This window comes from Microtus pennsylvanicus, chromosome 3 (genome assembly GCF_037038515.1).
Source record: "Microtus pennsylvanicus isolate mMicPen1 chromosome 3, mMicPen1.hap1, whole genome shotgun sequence".
NCBI classification, from domain to species: domain Eukaryota; kingdom Metazoa; phylum Chordata; class Mammalia; order Rodentia; family Cricetidae; genus Microtus; species Microtus pennsylvanicus.
In genome coordinates, this window is record NC_134581.1 from 831148 (window position 1) to 853976 (window position 22829).

Below are 22829 nucleotides of genomic sequence, written 5' to 3' on the forward strand. Positions count from 1 at the left end.
TTGATACATTGTTTTCTTTTAAACTCACACTCTATGTGACCCAATAACTTCACTGACTTCTTCCTGAGGAGGAAAGACACACAAGATGCTCACAGAATCATAACAAGGCTGGAGAGGGAGCTCAGAGGTGAAGAGCATACACTGCTCTTGCAGAGGACCAGAGTTCCAGTCCCAGCACCCGCATCTGGAAGCTCACAACTGCCTGTAGCTCCTGTGCCAAGGGGACCCATTGAATTCCTCAGGCATCTGCACTCACATGCATGAAGGAGACCCCACCCCTACCTTGCACAGCAGGGCACCCTCCTGGACCCGCAGACTATGCACAAACCATACCGAAACACCTGTTTTCACAGAGAGATCCTTTATTAAGCAGGGAAGAAAAGTTAAAGTGGCTACTTCCTGACTCGGGCAAAAAAACCACACCAGCAAATGACTTTTTAGGTGTAATTTTTAAGAGAAAAAGGGGCAGTCTGTGTTAGAATAGGCCAGGATACCAGGATGCCGTGGTATACTTTGATTGAACATGTTAATTAGGTGAACCAAAGGGTGGTTTTGATTGCTGTATTAATACTTGAATAGCTGGACCATTAATACTTGGATAGTCAGCCTCAGGAGGAGGAAGTGGTCAAATAAGGGAACAGACCTTGGTGGGTAGTTTTAGGAATGTAATCTAACAGTTTTAGGCAAGGCAGAGGGAATGGGGGAGAAGGGCAAGGCCTGCCAGAGCCACGCTTGCCACATTAAAGCTAGTTAGAGTCCCTTCAACGTGCATGTGCACACATGCATACATGCACACACACACATAACTTAAAATAAAATAAACCTTTAAAAAATTACAAAGACTGCTGGACAGTGGTGGCGCACACCTTTAATCCCATCGTTTTGGAGGCAGAGGCAGGCGGATCTCTGTGTGTTGGAAGCCAGCCTGATCCACAGAGTGAGTTCCAGGACAGCTACACCATGGCTACACAGGGAAACCCTGTCTCAAAAACAATAACAACAACAATTAAAAAAAAACTATAGGGACAGAAGAAGATTCATGGATGCAAATCTGAGGACACATTAACATTGTTAATCAATAATAAAATAATAAATAACGTTGTTAATAAAATCAAATAACATGGGTCTCTCCCTAAGTTTCTTCTTAGAGCAAAGAGTCCTGCTGCTTAGACCCCGCTGGACCAGTTTCTGTGCAAAGCATGGGAGGTCCAAGGCTGACACTGGAATCATCCTGCATTTCTCTTCCCCCTTACTCATTGGGATAAAGTCTCATCAAACCCAGAGGCTACCGATATGGCTAGTCTTGCTCTGGGGATCCCTCTACACCTTCCAAAGCTAGAATTAGAGGCAGACCACCACTCCTACTCGGGATTTATATGAATTCTGCAGAACCAAACTCCAATCCTTACACTTGCCTGTGGGGCAAGCACTTTAATCACCGAGCCATTTACCCAGCCCCCATGATTATGAGACTTTAAGATCGGTTTTTATGCAACCTAGGTTAGAATAGAGGGCAAATCATTCAAGCATTTTTCCTTAGGGAAATACTGCTTACTAAGACCGCCTGGCTTAAAGACAGCAGAGCAAATGAGCCGTACACAGTGCACAGACATGTCAAGCCATCTTTCAGAAGCGCCTGGAGCAGCAACCCTGTCCAGGAAAAAAACTGGAAACAGAGATGGGTTCCCAGGCACAAACGTCCCAGGAGGAAGGGACAAGGGTCTCAAGGCAATACAACTACTTATTGGTCAGAGCTTTTAGAAAGGCTGCTGGCTGGACGGGGGACTCTTACTAACAATGAAAGCTGGTCCTGGCCACCCCTTGGGAGCATCACTGTTGTGAGGGGGAGGGTCAGACACTCTAAATCTGAATCCATGGTTACTTGCATAAAATTAGGATCAGGCTATCCCTGAAAAAAAAAAGTGAACCAGGAAATCAGAAACCAGATGGAAATGGCTTTTCCAACAAGTGACTAGGAAACAAACAAACAAACAAAAAAATCACCTCATTCCTTCTTTCGTAGGTTCCTTCAAACAGGTCCCTCTGATATAGGATTACTGTGCTAAAGGCATTTGAAAACACACAAGTAGGAGCTGAGGATGTAGCTTGTTGGGGTACAGAGTGATTGTCTAGCTTGGCATTCCAGCACTGAAACACACACACTCCACACACAGGTACACACACACAAGTATACACATGCACGAGTATCTGTGTACATAGTTGAAAAAGATAACGAAACAAAAACAAAACCTGTCAAAGGGCTGGCGACATGGTGCAGCATGTGAAGACTTGAAATCTAATAATGGAAGCAGGACGACCTGAGCTCCATCCCCAGAATCCACAAAAAGGTGGAAGAAGAGAACCAACTCCTCAAGTTGTCTTCTGACCCTCACACATACCTGCCATCAGTGCCCCCACACACAAGGGAAAGGAAGATGAGGGGAGGGAGAGGGAAAGAGAGAATTACTACCTGAAGTGTGTGATCTGAGAGTTAATATTAGTAATTTAAAAAATATTAATTTAATTTAAAAAAGGAATGAAAGAGCTGGTGCCACACGCCTTTAATCCCAGCACTCACACACTGCAGGCCAAGGTAGGTAGATCTTTGTAAGTTCGAAGCCAGTGTGGTCTTCTGAGTGGGTTCCAGGACTGCCAGCACTGCACAGAGAAACTTTGTTTCGAAAAACCAAAAACCAAGACAAACAAACAAGGCATGAAAGACTCTGTTTGCCAGTGCCAGTTATGGAGGGTGAGCAGGACACTTGACACATTGTAACAAACAAAACTGACAGAGCTTATGGGTTCATTATTAGTTATTTGCACTTTGTGGAAAGACAGATGCATCTGCCTATGTGTCTGGCATGGTGTGTTCAAGATCCCTACAGAGATGGGGCATGCGTTCCTAAGGACATCTCAAACAAGGACGTTAAAAACAATGCACGAACTATTCTCACTTCGGGTCAGAATGTTTGTTGCCCTGTTCAGCTGTGTTAGCACTCTTCTCTCATCCTTAAATTTAGTACTTCATAAAGCCACCTTTCAATTTCATTTATAAAGGAAATTATCTTTTCACATTTATTTATGTTATGTGGCATGTTGTCCAGAGGCCAACTTGCAGAAGACGGTTTTCTCCTTCTGTCACGTGGGTCTCAGAGATTAACAAACATTTATACCCACTGAGCTATCTTGTTGGCCCTATAAAGGAAACTCTTTAAGTAAGTCAGTTCATATAATTTTATTTTTTTTAAACTTTACTCACACGTTAAGCTTTGCTTAATCTCTAAACTGGTTGTAATTAGATACTTTGAACAATCTGAGCCTCAAGGCCATACACACAGCCTTCATAAAGACACCTGGGTGTGGTTCTCTCTCAAGAAACTGCCAGCCAGTTTGGGAGTGTGCACTCTCCTTTGTCTACCTGTCTCTTTGTCTAAAGCAGTGATTCTCAAACTTTCCTAATGCTGTGAACCTTTAATACAGTTCCTCATGTTGTGGTGACCCCCAACCACAAAATTATCTTGGTTGCCACTTCATAACTGTACTTTTGCTACTGCTATGAATCATAATGTGAATATTTTATATGCAGGATATCTGATCTGTGACCCCTGTGCAAGGGTCATTCAACACCAAAGAGGTTGCAAGCCACAGGTTGAGAAAAACTGATTTAAAAATTTATTAATTATTAATGTGGGTATAATGATGTGTGTGTGTAGGTGCCCTGCAGCCAGAAAAGGATGTTCTGGGATCCCCTGGAGCTGGAGCTACAGGAAGTTATAGCCACTTAATGTAGATGCTAGGAACCAAACCTGGGTCCTCTATAAGAGCAAGAAACACTCAAAACTGCTAAGCCATCTCTCTATCTTAATGTCTCTCTGTCTAGAAATTTAATAAGCTACTAGATTTGCTTCACCCTGGCTTGTGCTTTCTGTTCCAAGATACATGATCTAATATATAGTATTGATTTGTTAGCAGTGAATCGCATGTAAACACTATATGAATTCATTTACGCTATGGTATAGAACAAGCAAAACTACTAAATGGGAGCCAGTCGGATGGCTTATAGAGGTGAAGTGCTTGCCGCCTAAGCCTGATGTGATGGCCATTCTTGACTGTCATCTTGACAATATCTGGAATTAATTAAAACCCAAATAGTTGGGCACACCTATGAGGGTTTTTTTTCCTTGCTTTTTTTTTGAGGGATTTTTTTTAATTAAATAATTTGAAATGGGAAAACAAACTTCTAATCCAGATCTTTGAGGCGGGAAGATACACCTTTAATCTGGCTCACACCTTCTATTGGCAGCCTATAGACGAGATATGAGGAAAAGAAGCAAGCTGACTTTGTCTGCTTGATCTCGCTAGCAAGTGCATTCCTTCACTGGCATTGGTACCTACTGATCTGGGAGTTCCAGCATGTCCTGAAGACCAGCTGAGACATCAGCATCATGGACTGAACAACTAGTAGATTCTTAAACCTTCCATTGGTAGACAGACATTGTTGGACTAGCTGTAGCACAGCCTCTACGCCATTCTAATAAATCTCCTTTATAGACAGACAGACAGGCAGGCAGGCAGACAGAAGATAGATGATAAATGGATGATAGATAGATAGATGATAGATAGATAGATAGATAGATAGATAGATAGATAGCAATACAGATAGATAGTAGACAGATACACCTAATAACCTGAATTTGATCCCCATAACCCATATGATTGAAGGAGAGAAATGAATTCTAAAAGTTGTTCTTTGACCTCCAAGTGCATTCTGCAGTATGTGTGCTTCCAAATACACAAATAAATAACAATAAAACTATTATTAAACGGGGGCTGGAGAGATGACTCAATGGTTAAGAGCATGTACTGTTCTCCCAGAGGACTCAAGGTTGATTCCCAGCACCCAGATCAAGTGCCTACAACTGCCTGTAACACCAGATCCAAGGGATCCAATACTTCTGGCCTCTAGCCTCCTTGAGCACCTGAACTCATATGCACATAACCACATCCAAACACATACACACAGCTAACATTTTTTTTATCTTAACTTTTCTGTTTGTTTATTTTTTATTTGTTTGTTTTGTTTTTCGAGACAGGGTTTTTCTGTGTAGCTTTGGAGCCTGTCCTGGAACTCACGCTGTAGACCATGCTGGCCTCAGACTCAGAGATCTGCCCGCCTCTGCCTCCCGAGTGCTGGGATTAAACTTAACTCTTAAAATGATGTTAAAATAAAAAATCAGAAGAGTGATTCATTACCTGTGAATGGGCAGTAACTTGGAAGAGGCAAGTGATAACTTTCTGAGGAACAGAATTACTCTCTGTCTGTTAAAAGCCAAAGTCACAAATTCCTAGACTCTCCTCCCATGGAGGATGGGTATGTGGCAGGCTGTGACTGCTAAGAGTGGACGGAGCATATCAGAAGTGAGCTGACACCAAGTACCTTCACAGGGGGGCCAGATATGTGCGGGAACGGAAGTATCTGCTTGCAGCATCTCCTACCCCACCTTTATTAACTTGGACAGAGCTGTCTTTTTACACACAGCGCGCATCCACCTCCAGGCATGGGTCAGACAGAGAACTATAGTCATGGACCACAAGCAGCAGAAGAGGGGTTGCGGCCAGCTCCAGCCTATCCAATGTCTCACACTGACTTCTAGCTGGCCAACAAGGGGCCTCTGTCAAACCCTTGCCACCTGAGAGCACAGCCCCAGCTCTCTCAGTCCAAGTCCTAGACAACAGGCCTGTGGAAGCTGCCTGGAACACCACCTCCCAGCCTGTGCCCCAACCTGGCTACCTTCCCTCCCACAGGCCTCTAGGGAGGCTTAAGCCTAGGCAAATCTTCAGAGCCCCACAGCAGGCCAGAGCATACGCAAGTAGGACCCTTAGCCTGCAGACTCTAGTCAGCCAGTTCCCAAATCATCCTCTTTTCTGTGCAGGAAGCACTAGCTCTGGCAGACCTGACATGTGGGATGAGCGGTCTTGGGTGTCCTGCCTCCACTTACTGAACAGAAGGGCGCATTGAAAGAACTGGCACGTTGTCTCAGCCATAATCACCACCTGAGAAGGCAGGGCTGCAGACCCCTAGACCACGGAGCACACTCCAAGGGAGCAGCTGTGATGTGGGAGTGATCTCTTTCTAATCTGTTGCTTTCCTTGGTTAATTAATAAAGAAACTGCCTAGGCCCATTTGATAGGCCAACCCTTAGGTGGGTGGAGTAAACAGAACAGAATGCTGGGAGAAAGAAGGTGAGTCAGGGAGTGGCCATGGTTCTCCCACTCCAGACAGATGCAGGCTAAAGATCTTTCCTGGTAAGCGCACCTAGTGGTGCTACATAGATTATTAGAAATGGGTTAAGAGGCTGAAACTAATGGGCCAGGCAGTGTTTAAAAGAATACAGTTTCCGTGTAATTATTTCGGGTAAAGCTAGCCGTGCGGGCGGCCGGGTGCTGGGAAAGTAGCCCGGCGCTCCTAACACAACACAGCTGAACTCCTTCCATCGTTGCCTCAGGTGGGTGGCAACCCCAAAATCTTTAAGAATCTGTGTCTTTTGAACACATCAGCTCACATCACCTTTCAGATGAGATAAGGTAACTAACAATGATCTGGTACTTTTGAGAATACCAGCAATGCATCTTAAACAGCCAGGGAGCCAGGGAGCCATCCCCCATCTGCCGTAGTCCATAAGTGAGAAAAGCCAGGTACGACCTCGCATTTTCAAACAGCCATACTTTAAAGAGTAAAACCAAGTGAAACTATTTTGAATAACATCTTACTTAGCCTGTCATGTCCAAAGTCTCATTTTAACATACAGTATATATACATATATATAGATAGATAAAGTAATGATTTGACAGCAGATTATGTAGCCTAAATGACCTTGAACTCTGGTATCTTCCTGCTTATCTCTCCAAAATACTAGGATCACCAGTATGAGCCACAACATTCAGCTCATACAGAAATACTAATAACCTTTTTTTCTTTCCACCAAATCTTCAAAATCCACCAAATCGTTAACATTTCATGCTTAGAGCACATCTTGGCTCAGACAAGACACCTTGTGATGTATTTAACAGCTACATGTCCTCACTCTCCCATGCTAGACAGCTCAGATGCTCATTTTACTTATGGGAAAACGGAGGCACAGAGCAGACAGATGTAAGGCCCACATGCTTGTGAGACTCTGTGTTCCCACAAACAGCTCCAAGCCTGACTTGGTGCGGCAGGAATGTTTCCTCAGAGAGTACCACATGTGCCGGCCAGCACGTAGCTCTGCTTCATTCCAACCTGAGGAGGGTTTGGTGAGCTTGTCTCTGGGGCTCTTCAGGGCTCTCTAAGGGACCAGGCGAAAGCTATCCTACCCACACCCTGCGTGAGCGCCTAAGCTGCCTGCAGCTTCCTTGACTTCTTTCTCCTCTGTCCAGTTACCCCACATCTTGAGTCATTCTTTCCCCTACTCAGAGCAATCTTCAGAAATTACTTCCGTCACACATCTCTTTCTGGATAGCCAACCCAGAACCCAGACACATGGTCTCAGGAACCTGGTCTGGTGACGGGCCAAGGAAGAGAACCTTGGAGTAGCATGGTGGGGGGTTATGCCTTCAGCTGCTCTCCTTTCACCCCATCTCTGCCTCCTAGGTTACTGTAGGATCCTTGGCTGGTCCCCCTAGTCTCTTGGGAACACAATATCTCACTCTGAGATGTCAACCACCCAAAGAATACTCCAAGGAACTAGAGAAGTTAGAGAGATGGCTCCTGGTACTTCAGGAAAGTCTCACTCAGCCAGTGACCTACACCTGGTTCAGAGCTGGCCAAAATAACACAGCACAAACCTCACAGGGAACCCCACACCCTGTGTGATTTCATAGATATAAGCAAATTTATCATGATACTGTGCACACATGTGTTTCCACCTTCCCTGCCAGGCTGCTCCACTGTCACCAGCTTCTCTGCAAGCAGAAGGGGGAAAACTCTGAAGCACCCAACACACAAACTTCTCCTCTTTTCTATGGGATGTACATATACACATGTCAACCAACACACACACACACACACACACACACTCTGAAGAGTCTGCTGGACCACTGTCATTCTCAGAGATGGAAACGCCCTCCTAGTCAACAGCAGGAATGTGAAGCTCACAGCCTAGGAAAAGAAACCAGATTAAAAAGCCATGTCATCTGGTCCCCAAAGACGAACAGCCTAAAAGCAAAAACTAAAGCCAAATGCTCAAGTTCTCACAGTCCAAAAGCAGCACACAGAGGTCCTGCTCCCCAAGCAGCTGGTTAACAAACTTCCTGGAGCCAGCCACAGCTGCCCCTGAGGTCCAGCTCTCTGTAAATCGCCATTGTAGTGAGTCATAAGGAAGCATTGCTAACCGCGGTGGACAGAGAACCAGACACACGCTTCAGTAGAGTCAAAAACCTCAGGGTGTGTCCTGACCATCTTGTGAGGCAGCGTACTCCCACCCTGCAGAAAGGCAAGCCTGGAGGCTCAAGAAAATGTGGAAGCTGCTGGTCAGAAGGTCACAGAAGCAAACCTACTACTGGCATTGTTTAAAATGGCTACCACCTGTTGTCCAGCACAGGGCTGCTGTAATATAATCACCCTGACTCAGGGTCCGCATGATGGAGATGAGGACCTTGTATACCAGGTCCTCCAAGGACCTTAGTCATTCTACCTCCCAAATTTTAAAAGGCAAGCGGCATCATGGCAGGCTTCCAGAACTTTCTGTGCACAACAGCCTTCTGATAAGTTTTCCACAAACCTCCAATAATCAAGAGTAGCCTGTTCTCCCTCTCCCGAGACACAGAGACAAGTCACATAGAGCAGGGAGGATGAGGAAGGAACTTGACCAAGTCTACACTCACAGCTTATAAATCTTAAAATCATCTCCTTGAAACGGTCAAGCAGAAAGTCTCCCACAGCATGATTCTCAGATCCCATGTCCAGCTGGTTTCCCCAAGAGAGATAAAATGAAAAAAACAAACTGGAGTGGATATAAATATTCTCTGGCCAATATTCCCTGCTTTGGAAATTTGGGTGACCCTTTTCATTTAAGGGTAAAGCTTCTGTTCAGCGGGCCAGATATACTCATCATAGTTTTATCTAAATTTGGATCCTGTCTCTCTGGACACTGCCCGGGGACAAGTATACAGAATGCCTCCAAGAAAAGTGTGGTCTAGAACGCTCCAGTTATGCCTGCAACACACTGGGTTGTCACATAAGCACTCCCAATGGTGTGGCTCGCTCATGGGGACTCCTTGGACTTTCAGAACACTAGAAGGAGGCCCAGCAGAGCCTCTTGGCCAGCGGGTTAGGTAGATCACTGAACTCCTGTGTACCCCACTTTCTCCATCTGTAAAAGGAGACATAAGAGGGCCCTTGAGAGCATTAAACACTAATACAGATAGGATGCTATGAAAAGTAACTTCCTGACAAATTCTGCCAATTTATTAAGTGTGCTAACTCTGGAAAAAAAAAAAGCCCAGTTCCTTCCCCTTCCTACCTTAAAGATCATCCCTCCAGTTCTCCCACTCAAATCCACTGGTGTGGATCCCATCTACTTGACGTGAGGCGTGGGGACACATCAGAAAAGACCAGTGCAGACAGTGCGAGGCCTCAGGCCATTACCTTGTGTCAGTTCATCAGTTCAAGGCCCAGCATGTCTAGAGTGCCATTGATGTCCAGGGACAAGACAGTGAAAAACAAGGACACCAAGCACCACAAACTGGTGGCCCCAGCTGTTCCTGAACCAAGGATTATTCTTAAGGTAAACCCTGAATCCTTTCTAACACAGTTAAATAGTTTTTATAATTAGTTAATTAATGCATACACACATACACAAACACACGCACAAAGACACATGTATGCACATTTGCTTATGTCACGGCATGCACATGGAGGTACAAGGACAATTTATGGATTTTCTCCATTTCTATTGTGTCAGGTCATTAGGTCTGGCAGCAAGCATCTATAACCATTAAGCCATCTCCCTGGCCCTCTAATGCACCTTTAATTGTGTTTTATTTATTTATTTTTTTGAGACAAGGTCCCTTGATGTACTTTAGGCTGCCCTTACATTTAGAGTAGTCCTCCCACAGAGTACTGGGATGATAGATGTGTAACACCCACTTCCTCTTTTCAATTATATGTTTTCTAGCCAGGTGTAGTGATGCATCCCTTCAGTCCAGTGGTTCTCAACCTGTGGGGTGCAGCCCCCACAGGGGTCACACATCAGATATTTACATTACAATTCATAACAGTAGCAAAATCACAGTCATGAAGTAGCAACAAAATAATTTTATGGCTGGGGGTCACCACAACACGAGGAACTGTATTGAAGGGTTGCAGCATCAGGAAGGTTGAGAACCACTGCTTTAAACCAGCATTCCAGAGGCAGAGGCGGGTGAATCTCTGTGAATTAGAAGCCAGCCTGGTCTCTATAGTGAGCTCCAGAAGGGAAACACTGTTGCAAAAAAAATAAATAAATAAAAATAAAAAATAAAAAAACCCTAAAAATATTTATGCTTTCCAGAATACTTGTCATTGAAATGGAAGTAAAAACAAAGCTTTCACTAATTCTGCAGCAATTTGGACAGGAGATGGGTCTAGGCAACCAGATCCACATCTCTCCTGGTAGCTGCCACAGTCCACAGTGACCAATGATGCTGTTCAGACCCTGTTGACTAACAAGCTAAAATCCAGACGTTGACCACAGGCAATGCCACACTTAAGGCCTCTCTGGGTCTGACCAGACACTCGGAGGCTATGTTGGCTTAGCAGAGACAGGGACTTGCCCGGCATCAACCCGTGGGCTACTGGGAGCATCACCTGACTTCCAAGTGAGTTCTTTCTTCCATAGTCCTGCCTCCTAGGTAGGCAGCAAGAATGGTCATGTCAAAAGATCAGCTTCTTGCTCTGAAAGGTGGGATGGGAGGGTCTTTCCTGGTCACACAGGAAAAGAGTAGGAACACACCCTCCCAACACAGGGAGGACCTCAGAGAGAAGGCATGACAGGACAGACAACTGCCGGTGGGGACCCAGATCAGTTAGAGCTCTGCCTCCAGAAAATCAGGACACCTGGAGGGAGATCAGCGGAACAACCAGGGCAGCTCAGGAACACCGGTGAGTGTGGGATTCAAGGGCCTTGGGGGAAGCAAAATCCTACCACAGGTGTCAGACCTGACTCTGGTCCCTGTGTCCTTCCCTATCAACTCAGCCAAGTGCAGACGGCCCAGCTTTCTCTGGTCAATGTCCCCAACCCTGCCATGCCCATCGCTCAGATGACCCAAACACATCATGATATGTTCTCCCAGATTCCCATATCATGACACTCCACCTCAAACCATGTTTTCTGCCACACATTCCAGAGGACAGTGATGACTGTAAGGGCTGCAGAAGCTTCTGGGTAATGCAATGCTCTAAGGGTAGGCTGTGCTTGCTGTGAAAAGCCGCCCTGGTCTAGAAATCTGGAGGTGCTTCTCTGTTGCAGATCCAGCCCATGCCAAGTTCTTGCCCATTATTTCCACCCACGCTGGAATTCAGCCCCTCACTTCATACCTGCCACAAAGTCAGATAAGACGTGCTGAAAGGTCACAGGACAGAGTGGTTGGACTGGGTGCCTATAATTCTAGCACTTGGGAAGTGAGAGAGGAGGGTCAGCAGTCCAAGACCATCCTCAGCTAAGTTAGCCTGGGCTACAAAAGATCCTGTCTCCAGAAATTAAAAGAAAGGCAAAACAAAATGTCACATAGAGGAACTGACAGACAGCTTGCGCTGTCTTCTTGTCTAGGCTGCTCAATCCACCTCCTACACAGCCACTAATATGAAACCAGTGGGGCTTGCTGGGCTCAGGCAGAGACAGAGCCATCCCAGGGGAAATCACATCCTGTGTCCTGGTGCCTGCACTACTAAGCTGAAGACAGAGCCAGTCTCTCTGGGTCTCTGTAGGTGGGGAGGGGTCCAGCCTCTACTAATGGGCAAGGAGACTCTGCAACCTGTGTTTTCTTTCCTTCAGGCCCTCAGTCAGGTACCTAGCAAAGGGGGACAGAGCGTGTGTTCTCCTGGGTCGATGAATACAGGTATATACCTAAGCCAGAACTGGTAGACCAACTAGCCCCGCCCCACGAAGGAAAAGCAGTGGCTAGGGTGTCTGTGGGCAAGTCACTGAACCTTTTCACCTCTGTTATGACAGAGGACCATGGTGCCTACGCCATTGTCTGTGAAGGTTAGCAAGCAATCGTGTATCCCAAGCACTTCACCCAAAGCCTGGCCTTCGGTGGACCGCAGCTGTCATCAGAGCCAGGGTACCCAAGGTCACACGCTCTTTCCAGCACCAGAAGAGGGGCTGTGGTAGTTGCTTCACTGACCCAGACGCTACTGTGAGACTGGCAGACAGCTGACACCTGTCATCAGCCCATAGGGGGACACTCCACCCAAGGTCACCTCTTCCCAGAGTGACCCACACACAGTGGCTGATGCCTGGGGAAAGTGTGTGAAAGCCAGGTCAGGATAACATTGGATTTTGTAACCTCCCTATGGGGTCAGATGTGTACCCCAAGAGTACCACTTAGTGAGCACCCTCCAAAATAAAGATTCAGAGTTAGCTTCCAAGAAAGGCAGACTGACATGAGTCTTTGTGTTCTTTTTCCTTAGTAAGGGAGGAGAGGGCCAGAGTGAGGAGGAAAAGTTGGGGCCTATTAAACAAGTTTACGACACCCTCTTCACCTCCTCTCTGCGGCATGAACAGCTTCATGAAGACAGAAGCTGTGTTCCCTTCCAAGAGCAATGAGCATCAGGGAAGCTGGGAGCCCAAAAGCATCTCTGGCAACATCAACAGCTTCTTTCACCATGAGAAATGAAGTAAATCAGGCAGAGAAAAATAAATACCACATGCTGTCATTCACACAAAGTTTAAGGGTTGATCTCAAAGAAGCAGAGACTAGACCGTAGGTACCAGAGTAGAGCAGGGACTGCGTGGGGAGGAGAGAGATGGGGCCAGGGCTGCATTGGAGGGACAGCTTCTCACGTTTGACACAAGGGGGGATGGTGACAATAGCTGGGGACAAATGACTGTATATTTCCAGAGAACAAAGAGAGGCTTGTGAAACAGAAAGAAATGATGAGGGTCCAAGGTATGGCAATGCCAAGTGCCCTCACCTGCTCTCTGAACTTTGTGCTGAAATCGTGTTCATGGCCTCATATATATGCACAATCATTTGGGTATCAAATCAAAATGAAAAATAGGAAGAGTGGAAAGAAACAGAGCTTGTCTATACACATAAAGGAACCAGGTGTGGTAGCTGATATCTATAATCCCAGCACTCGGGAATCTGAGACAGGAAGGTAATTGAGAGCTACAATCTAAGCTATATTGGCAGAGGTTTCTGTCCCACCAGGTTGTCGTTGAACTAACAGAGGTCCATTTGCCTCTGCCCCGCAAGTGCTGGGATTAAAGGTGTGTGCCACCACACCCAACTACTGATCTTAACTCAAAAAAAAAAATTAAAAAATTACGTACACACACACACACACACACACACACACGGACATCCATGCACAGTTCCAGAAGTACCCTTAGTGCTGAGCTAATAAATAACCAAAAACTAGGGCCAGCAAGATGGCTCAAAAGGTATAGGCACTTGATGCCAAGCTTGCCCCCAAGGCCCACAAGGTAGATTGAGAGAATTGACTCCCACAAGTTTTCCTCTGACCTCCACACATACATGGCACTCAGGTACCCACCTACCTCCTCCCCCATTAATATAATTCTAAAAACCATTAAATAACCAGAAACCAGGCATCTTCAGAATCCAACAGCATTCACCGCAGTAAAGGGGAGAGTCATCAAACTCTGGCCCAGAGTCAGATACCCAAGACACACCTTCCGTCTCGCTCAGGAAGGTATCTCAGATAACACACCAAACATTAGTCTCTTTTGCTTCTAACTAGAGTTCTACTGACTGATAGAGAATTCTTCAGCTCCCTCTGGCAAAAGTGTTGCACCATGAAATAATATTCTACCCAGAAGTATTTCATATATACCGAACCTTGCAAGTGCTGAGACCAGGGGAAGGGAAAAGGCCCAGCCAACTGGTTTTATAGGCAAGGGAGGTGCTGCCCAGGGAAGTCCATGGTCTGTTAAGACTTGCCTGCCGAGTCCTTAAAGGGAGGAATTTTTCTACCACATGATCAGTCAAGAGAAATTATTACAAAGACACTCCAGCACCCAAAGCTGCACAGGGCAGACTCTGCCTGGAATGTGCTCCGCAAACTCAGAGCCTCAGCCCTTTCCCTAGAAAGGCCCACAGTCCCTTGCCTCCTTCAGTCTCAAATGCCAGCTGATAATTCACTTTATGATTCAATTCAAAACAAGTAATGTCACCTGTAGGACAAGGCTTCACCCCACCCTCTCCCTAGTACGTGGTCATTTCTTTCCACTTGTCCTGTATTCACGGTTGACCTACTGTGTGCTCCCAAGGCCTAGCTCAGAGGACAACCCGAGACAGGAGAGACCAGTGGAGTCAATATCATTGCTTTGATGATGAGCATAAACTAGCACTCCTGAATCAATAAAATGTTTTTTGTTCTACATGCTTTAAATTAAAAACTAAGTAAGTTTAAATTAAAAGACCCACAGCATCTCCAGCTAAATATTATTTTTCAAGGCTATGCTCTCCAAACACGATGGTGAAGTTCACAGCAGGATAATACTGTGTGCTCTTAAAAAAATAAAATAAAGTAGGAGCTGGAGAGTTAGCTCAGCAGCTAAGAGCACTTGTTGATCTTGCGGGAGGACCACGGTTCAATTCCCAGCACCCGCATGGGGGCTCAAAACCATTTATAACTCCAGTCCCAGGCAATCTGATGACGTCTTCTGACTTCTGTCTGCACCAGACACGCTTTTGGTGCACAGGCATATACACAGACAAAACACCCCATTCATGAAATAATAAAATAAATAAACCTAGGAAGAAGCAGGTAACAGCAACTACACTAGTTCCCAGCGCTGCTTATAATGAACAAACCCCAGTAGTACTGTGGGCTGCATATATGCCCATGGCCCAGCTCCTTGGACCCTCCTGGGGACTCAGGACAAACCTGTTCATTCAGAGAGCGGGAGAAATCCAGCATCTTTCCCTCAAAGGGCTTTGCCTGCCCCAGTACTGCTCTGCTTGGTAAGTCTTGGACTATGGAGAAATCTTGAGCCCATTACTTAGAAGCCAAAAATGGATAGAGAGAAAATTAAAAAGATGAAAAAGCCACAGACTCCTAAGCACAGGCTGTCTTTCCAAGCCGCTCTCCCGTGAGACAGACATTGTTTTCAACAGAGGAATACAGAAACTTTCTTGCTGCCTCCAAACACTTTGGAGAGAAAAATGTTAAAGCCAGCAGTCTCAAAAGGGTCTGAGTTTTCAGAAGAGAGAGTGAAATCTGCCAAGTTGGAGTAAAAGCCTCAAGAAGCTTCTTCATCCTGTGTCACACCTGTGGGTACCACCTTGTCAGCAGTCACCTGATAAAGCCAGCTCTGGTGTCTCTGCCCAGCAGGGTCACCTGCTGATGTTGGCTGGTGCCTTGGGGTGGGATAAGTCGAGAGGCACCTGGTACAGGGGCTCCAGTGACCCTGTAGAGTTCTAACCTGAGTTCTTGCTGCAGCAGGTCCAAGGTCTAACCAGCATCTAGGCAAAGGTATGATGCTGGTCCAGGTCTACCTGCAGAACCAGCATACTGAACAGCAGACAAGTACTAAAAGCCACACATTCCTTACACTCACACACGTGATGACTTTGAGGAGAACCACACATCTGGCCCTGGGAAAACCACTCCCATTCACACCCAGCCCAAGCCTTTCAAGGCTCAAAGTGTTACCTCAAGTCCCTGAAACCCAAACTCACAGCATTTCCCCTTTTTTGCGGGCAGCTGTAAACAATCCCACCCTGCTTCACACTGCACACCCTGCACACATGAATCACAACGCCCACATGCGATGGCTGCCTTCTGCCCACAGCCGCCTTCAAGTCTCTGAACAAGCAGAAACACTTGAAAATAATAGAACACCTCAAGACCAGCCATAGCATTCTGGTGGGGACCCCATCACCCCACCGGGGGCCATTCCACAAGCATCTCACTTACCAAAGTAATCAGCTTTGGGATGAGCGTCCATCTCTTGCTCCAGACGCTGGGTAAGGGCTTCTAGTTTCAATTCAGCAGTGGAGGGTCCAAGCTCGGGGCTTGGTGCGAGGGTCTGGCAGGGCAACCTCACCTTGGTGGGGGTGGAACTCTCTGAGAGCAGAGGTCCCAGGCTACTGTCGGTGGACCAGCTGGGAGGACCCTCTTTACAAGATAACTCAGATGGAGTGGACATCACCGGATGGACAAGGCTGGTGGGGCTGGGCTTGGGACCAGTGCCAGAGTCTATGCACCCAGGCTTCGGACCCAGCCCGGGAGTCATACCTGGCTGGGTACTGTCCTTGACAGTTGTTGAGGATAATGGAGCGGAAACAGAGAGGTAAGACTTGGGCCCATCCTGGAGCCAAGGCTGAGGGTCCACAGTAGGTTTGAGGACCCTGCCTGAAGCCTCACATTCCAGACCTGAATCTCTTCTCAGACGAGCTCCTTGGCTAGTGCTGTTAGGGACCAGAGGTGCCGAAACTGTTGTGCTCCTCGGTTGAGCAGGGGCTCCATTCTCTAAGCCCAGAGAGGAAAAGCCGAGGTTGACTCGCTGAGAGGAGGCAGTAGACCAAAGGCCTGTTGGCTTCACATTGCTGTGGCCACTAACGCCACCATCCTGGCCACCGATGCCACTTTCAAAAGACCTGCCAGAGCACATGGGGAGCTGTGGCTGGTAAGGGTAATGGTCCCCGCAGGACCTGGGCAATGGGGAATCATTCCCTGGGCAACCAGGCCACACACTCTTCACACTCAGATTCATACTGGAGGCTGCTTCTGGCTTATCACCCCACTGTGGGCTTGCCAAGGAGAAATTGTCATAATAGTCTCCGTGAGTGAGGCAGGAAGGGTCTTCACAGGGACCCAGACCGTGCAAAGCAGGCCTCTGGGAACTCACAGGCGCCTCCCTGGAACCACAGTTCTGACTGCCAGGCTTTGCACCATGGGCAGATGGCCTGGCCCTCTGCTCCTGAGATGGGTATGAGGGCGGCACAGCCACAGGGGCGGTGGTTAAACCAGGTGCCACTGCTGGCGCAGCCAGAGGGGGCTTGGCTGCACCATCTGCGGTCAGCTTGCTGCTCACACCCTGCCGGCTCCCACCGTTGACAGGGCTTCTGCCAGCCCTAGACAGGGCCTCCTCCTGTAAGAGCTGCTGTTGCTGCTGCTGTTGCTGGAAGTGGATTTTGGCCATCTTGGTCGCGAACACCCTTCGGGTTTCCTCAAACTCAGGGTTGTTGCTCGCACCTTTGTCCACCCGGAAGAGTCCATCCTTGGAGGCCTCGTACATGTTCAGGTCCTCGATGAACTTACTGGCCTCCAGGCCCAGGTCGTCATATTTATCCATATTGCTTGCAGATCAGTATCCGGGGGCCTAGCCCCGGTATAAGGTGTGAATGGGGTAGGGAGATCTGGGGGGTGGGGAGATCTGGGTTTTGGCGGAGGTTCAGGTCCAGCCCAAGGCAGATAAAGACTCCCACCTGCCCAGCATGAAGGTCATGACTCCAAACTTACGGTCCAACCAGAGTTGAGGCCTTCAGGCCAGCGGGCTAAGTTTACTTCCAGACTTCTTTTCCCCGGGGAGCGTCCACGTGGGGGCAGAGTAGCCTTCAGCTGTGCCCGGCCTGCTTGGAAAAAGTTCTCTTTTATGAGACAGAAAACCAAAAACAGACGAAAGAAGACGGAGAAAAATAAGGAGATAAAACAAACCCACGTCCAGGTCGGGCAGCCGAACTTGCAAACCCACTGGGCAGCGGCTGGCCAGGGGCCGGCGGTCGGGGCCGGCAGAGCTCACGGCAGCGGCGGCCCGCGGCCCATTGTCCGATGGCGGCGGCCGGCGGCGGGACGCGGAAGTGATCGCGAGGGGAGTCAATCCCCGGAGTTTGCTGGCCCAATGTGCCCGCCCCGGGCCGTGCAGGGGACCGGCGGAGACGCGGAGGGCGGGACGGCGCGGGAGCGGGCGCGGGCGCCCCCTGCAGGCCTGTGCTGGGCACGCAGAGCCTTGGCGTCCCGCGCCGAGCAGCGAGAGAGACCCGCAGTTTGCACCGGGCTTTCGTGCGCGCTGCCTGAGAGTCAGGGAAGAGCCGAGCCTCCCTCTGGTCCTCCCGCGTGTGCCCCCACGGGCTCCACCTCTGGCCGCGCTGGGGGAGTGTCCAGGGAGGAGACAAATGTGCAGCAGTTCGGTGTCCAGGCCCCTGGCTGCTCAAGGCCGCCGCTTCTCCAGAGAGCCTGATGCCAGGCTTGGGGAACAAGACTGGAAACCTAGGGTGTTGCTGTGGCCCCGTCTTCTTTGACAGAGAGGCAGATAAAGACGAGAGTCCCAGAGGTCCGCATAATCAGCAAAGCACAGAAGGAGGCCCGGGTCCTCTGAAAGGAAGAAAAGGGGAGTGGTTGTTAAAGTTAAATGATGCCTTGGAGCACACTTGTGTTGGACGTCTTCCCTGTGCCCTGAGAAGCTTGTTGTCCATTCGGGGACTCTTGAGCCCCAAGCTAGTCCAGGGTGTCAGTCCTGGCTTCTCTGCTCCCCCCTCCAGCACCCATGGTCCAGGCAGGATACCTTACCCTACCTACACAGCTTCCAGGTGACCCGGGATATTTTACATTTTTTACATTACAGCAGCCACAGTGATCTACAGCAAATCCCGGGTCTGTCACTAGTGAACTTCAACCCTCAAGACTTACTTGGGATTTATTTAGGAAACGTGGCTTCACTCCTCCAGGTCACTGTGCCTATGCTCCCGATTTGGAATGGAACTTCCTAGTACTGCCTAGTGCCTGCTGGTGACCTGGTAGCTCTTCTTACCTTCCCGGCTGAAATCACCTCCCCATAAAGTTAACCCCCCCACACACACACCTCACCTTTATTTCCTGCTTGGTTTTTTGTTTTGTTTTGCTTTTTTGTTTGGTTTTTCGAGACAGGGTTTCTCTGTGGCTTTGGAGCCTGTCCTGGAACTAGCTCTGTAGACCAGGCTGGTCTGCCTCTGCCTCCCGAGTGCTGGGATTAAAGGCGTGCGCCACCATCGCCTGGCCCTGCCTGGTTTGAAGGCTATTTAAATCCAGGGTATACCGAAGACGCTAATCTGCAGACTTCCTCCCATCTACTCTACACATCTCCAGACTGCTTATACTGCCGAATGAGATGTAAATGCATGTAAATAGTTGTTGGCTTGTATGTTTTTATCAGGAATCATGACAAGGAATTGACATCTGTATGTGTTTAGTACAAACACATTTTTCTATTCCATTTTCCACCCTTGTTGGTCAGATGCAGAACTCTAGATATGGAGGGTCAACTCCAGCTGTATCTGTATGTCCTTTTTGTTTGCCAACTGGCCAGTTATCCACTTCATTGCACCATACTGTATATGCTCGGGGTTTGGCTAAACATTTATGTCTCGATGAATCTCTATAGGCCTGGGACAAGGAACAAGTAAGATAATACGTATGAAAGTGCTTTATATTCTGTAAACACAAAGAACGGCTCACTGACCTTTAGACTCTGAAAGTCCAGGATGTTTGTTGAGAATTAAAAGTCCCAGGCTCCAGCCCCAACCTACTGATCCCAAATCTGCATTTTAACAGTATTTCTGGGGTGGGAAGAGCATTCATGTGTATCTGCGTGCGTGCACACGCACACACATACACACACTACATGATGAGTACTTCTATAAAGCAGTATACCGGAATTAAGTTTGAAAGATTTATTTTATTTTTTAAATTGTGTGTGTGTGTGTGTGTGTGTGTGTGTGTGTGTGTGTGTGTGATATGCATACAGAGGTCCTTGGAGTCCAGAGAGGGAATAGATACCTCAGAGCTGGAGTAATAGGTGGTTGTATAAGTACTGTGTAAGTACTGGGTATTGAACTCCACTCCTGCACAAGAACAGTGTGTGCTTTTAACTGCTGAGTCATCTCTCTTGCCCAGAATTAAATAAGAATCTCCCGTACCTGGAGCTACAACCCAGTGGTAGAACACCTTCTGGGCACACATGAAGATCTGGGTTCCATCCCCAAAACAACAAAAATAACAGCAGCTTGTGAAGATGGTATCTCTATACACCATCATGTATATGATCCTTGGAAGTACTGGAAATGGGCTGGAGAGGTGGGTCAGTAGGTAAGAGCACTAGCTGCTATTCCAGAGGACCTGAATTTTACTCCCAGCACCCACATGGCTCACAACTCTGCAATACCCTCTTCTGGCCTCTCTAAACACTGCATGCATGTGATACACAGATATACTGTAATCAAAAGACCCACACACAATGCCCAAAACAGTCAGGAAGCTATGAATGTTTTACTGTCGCGGTTTAATGCTGAAGAGACCAAGGTTATTCCAGTTCTGCTCACAACATTTAGAATCCCAGTCACACCTATTTAATGTAGGCCAGTTTTGTCTGTTTCGTGTTCTTGAAAACATCTGCGGACTGTTATCTCAGAAGATGTGTTCAGGGCTAGTGAGCTGGCTCAGTGGGTATCGGCACTTACTGCCAAGCCTGATGACTTGGGTTTGATTTCCAGAAACTATATGGTAGATCCAACTCCTACAACACACACACACATTGAATGAAGGATTGATTAATGGATGACTGATGGATGAATAGTCTTAAAAGATCCGTTCGTTCTTGCCTATCAGTTGTTTAAAAAAGCAAAATACTGCTAGATCTGGGGGTGTCATCCCAGCTACTCAAGAGAGTAAGTCAGGAGAGTCCTAAGTTCAACACCTGCCTGGACTACAAAGTAAGTTCAAGGCTAGCATAAACAATTTAGTGAGACCCTGTCTCAAGATTAAAAATAAAAAAAGGGCTGGAGATATATCTCAATGGGAGATCGTTTACCTAGCATAAGTGATGTGGGATGTCCTTCTGTATATGTGTTGCTTTTATTGGTTGATGAATAAGGCTATTTGGACAATGGCTTAGCAGAGTAAAGCTCAGGATATCACCCAGTGTTTCAGTTGACTTCCTGTTGCCTGCAAGATGTAGGACCCTCAGCTACTACTCCAGCACCATGTCTGCCTGCATGCCGCCATGTTCCTGTCATGATGATAATGGACTGAACCTCTGAAACTGTAAGCAAGACACCCAATTAAATGTTTTCTTTGTAAGAGCTGCCATGTTCATGGTGTCTCTTCGCAGCAATATAAAAACCCCAACCAAAACAGTGAGTTCACCATGGTAGCTTGTATTTGTCTTGTTCAAGTCCATGTGAGCAGATGTAGGTATTGAGAGGGAGAGCTGGGTCTAATCCACTCAAGCCCATTTCCTGCGGAAGCCTTCCCAACACCCCTCTCCATCACCATTTCTCCCAGACACACAGGGAACTTCTTCCTTGTTGACTGTATCCATCCTCTCCTCACTGAAGCCAAACCATGGACCTTTGACTGTTTGCTTCACTGTTCTAACCCAGGAACTCAGAATAGTACCCGACACATGACAGACTTACTCCCCCCCACAAAAAAAGGTGAAAAATAGGGACTCATGGTGGAAAAGCCATCACAGGTGTTGCCACTTACAGGTAGAAAAACTTAATTGGTGACTCAAACTTGTAGAAAGAAATGAATGGAAGCCATACTGTTATCCTTATAACCACATGTGTCTCTGCAATCCTCTGTAAGTCTTAACTGGTTATCTTGCAACGATCCAAATATTTGATTTGTGAATGTCAATGATGTTTAGTCAGACGTATGACTTCAGTCATATGCGATGGTCTACGCCTGTAATCCTAGAATTTGGGAGGTAGAACAGGAAGATCAGGATTTGAAGGTCATCCCCTACTACATAAGAGCATTTGAGTACTACCTGAGCTATCTGAGACTTTGTCTTAGAAAACAAAAGCAACAATAATAAAGGATAAGAAATAGTGCGATTTCATACAGTTTGCATGTGTATGCACACTTAGATGTATGAAATATCTGTTTCCAAACTGAGCACAATGGCTTACATATGTAATTCCAGCACTCAAAAGGCTGGGCAGAACACTCTGCAAGAGTTTGAGGCCAGCCTGAGACGCATAGTGGGTTCAGGTCAGTCTGGACTACAGAGCGAGACACTGTCTCAAAAATACAGAGAGGCAAGCCAGGTGGCGGTAGCTCACCTTTAATCCCAGCACCCGGGAAACAGAGGCAAGCGGATCTCTGTGAGTTCGAGACCCACCTGGTCACAGAGTGAGTTCCAGGACAGCCAAGGCTGTTATACAAAGAAGCTCTGTCTTGAAAAATCAAAACAAATAAAAATAACAAATCAAAAACCTAATATAAATATATATGGGGGGCTTAGGATGTAGTTCAGTGGCATGTATGACTCTTGGTTTGAGCCCTATAGTTAAAAAAAACTGTTTATGTGCAGATATATGTTTTTAATATAAAGAATTAAGGTCTCAAGGGCATCTGAAAACTTATGTCTTGTAACCTCTATGCAGGTCACTATGTCCATGGAGCTAACAAACCCACGAGGCAAAGATCCTCTGGCTTGAATAGACCGCTGCTTACTTTGCAGTGAACTGAAAGGGCCTTTCTATGGCTTTTGCTTGGCTGTAGGAAACATCCCTGTACACAATGCTGTATGTGTCCCCAAGTATGCTCTACTGGAGGGACAGCTCTGAATGGAATCTTTATACTTCAGCTGAGGAGATGGACGAAGAATTAGCCATTAAGGTTTTTCCTTTGA

At 47.1% G+C, this 22829-nt stretch overlaps 1 protein-coding gene across 2 annotated transcripts in view; it reads right to left on the reverse strand.

Annotated features, from left to right (window-relative positions):
- The window catches only part of Limd1 (LIM domain containing 1), a 54553-nt gene extending 36565 nt beyond the window's left edge, over positions 1-17988 (reverse strand). Inside the window, exons 1-2 of one of the 2 annotated variants that reach the window (XM_075964028.1) lie at positions 17873-17988; positions 16130-17787 (exon numbers count right to left, since the gene is read on the reverse strand). In XM_075964028.1, the coding sequence (XP_075820143.1) occupies positions 16130-17510 (1381 nt within the window). In that variant the 5' untranslated portion in view covers positions 17511-17787; positions 17873-17988. Of the gene's footprint in view, positions 1-16129; positions 17788-17872 lie in introns of those variants that run through there. The other variant, XM_075964029.1, reaches the window with a different exon arrangement.
- Positions 17989-22829: the final 4841 nt, after the last annotated feature.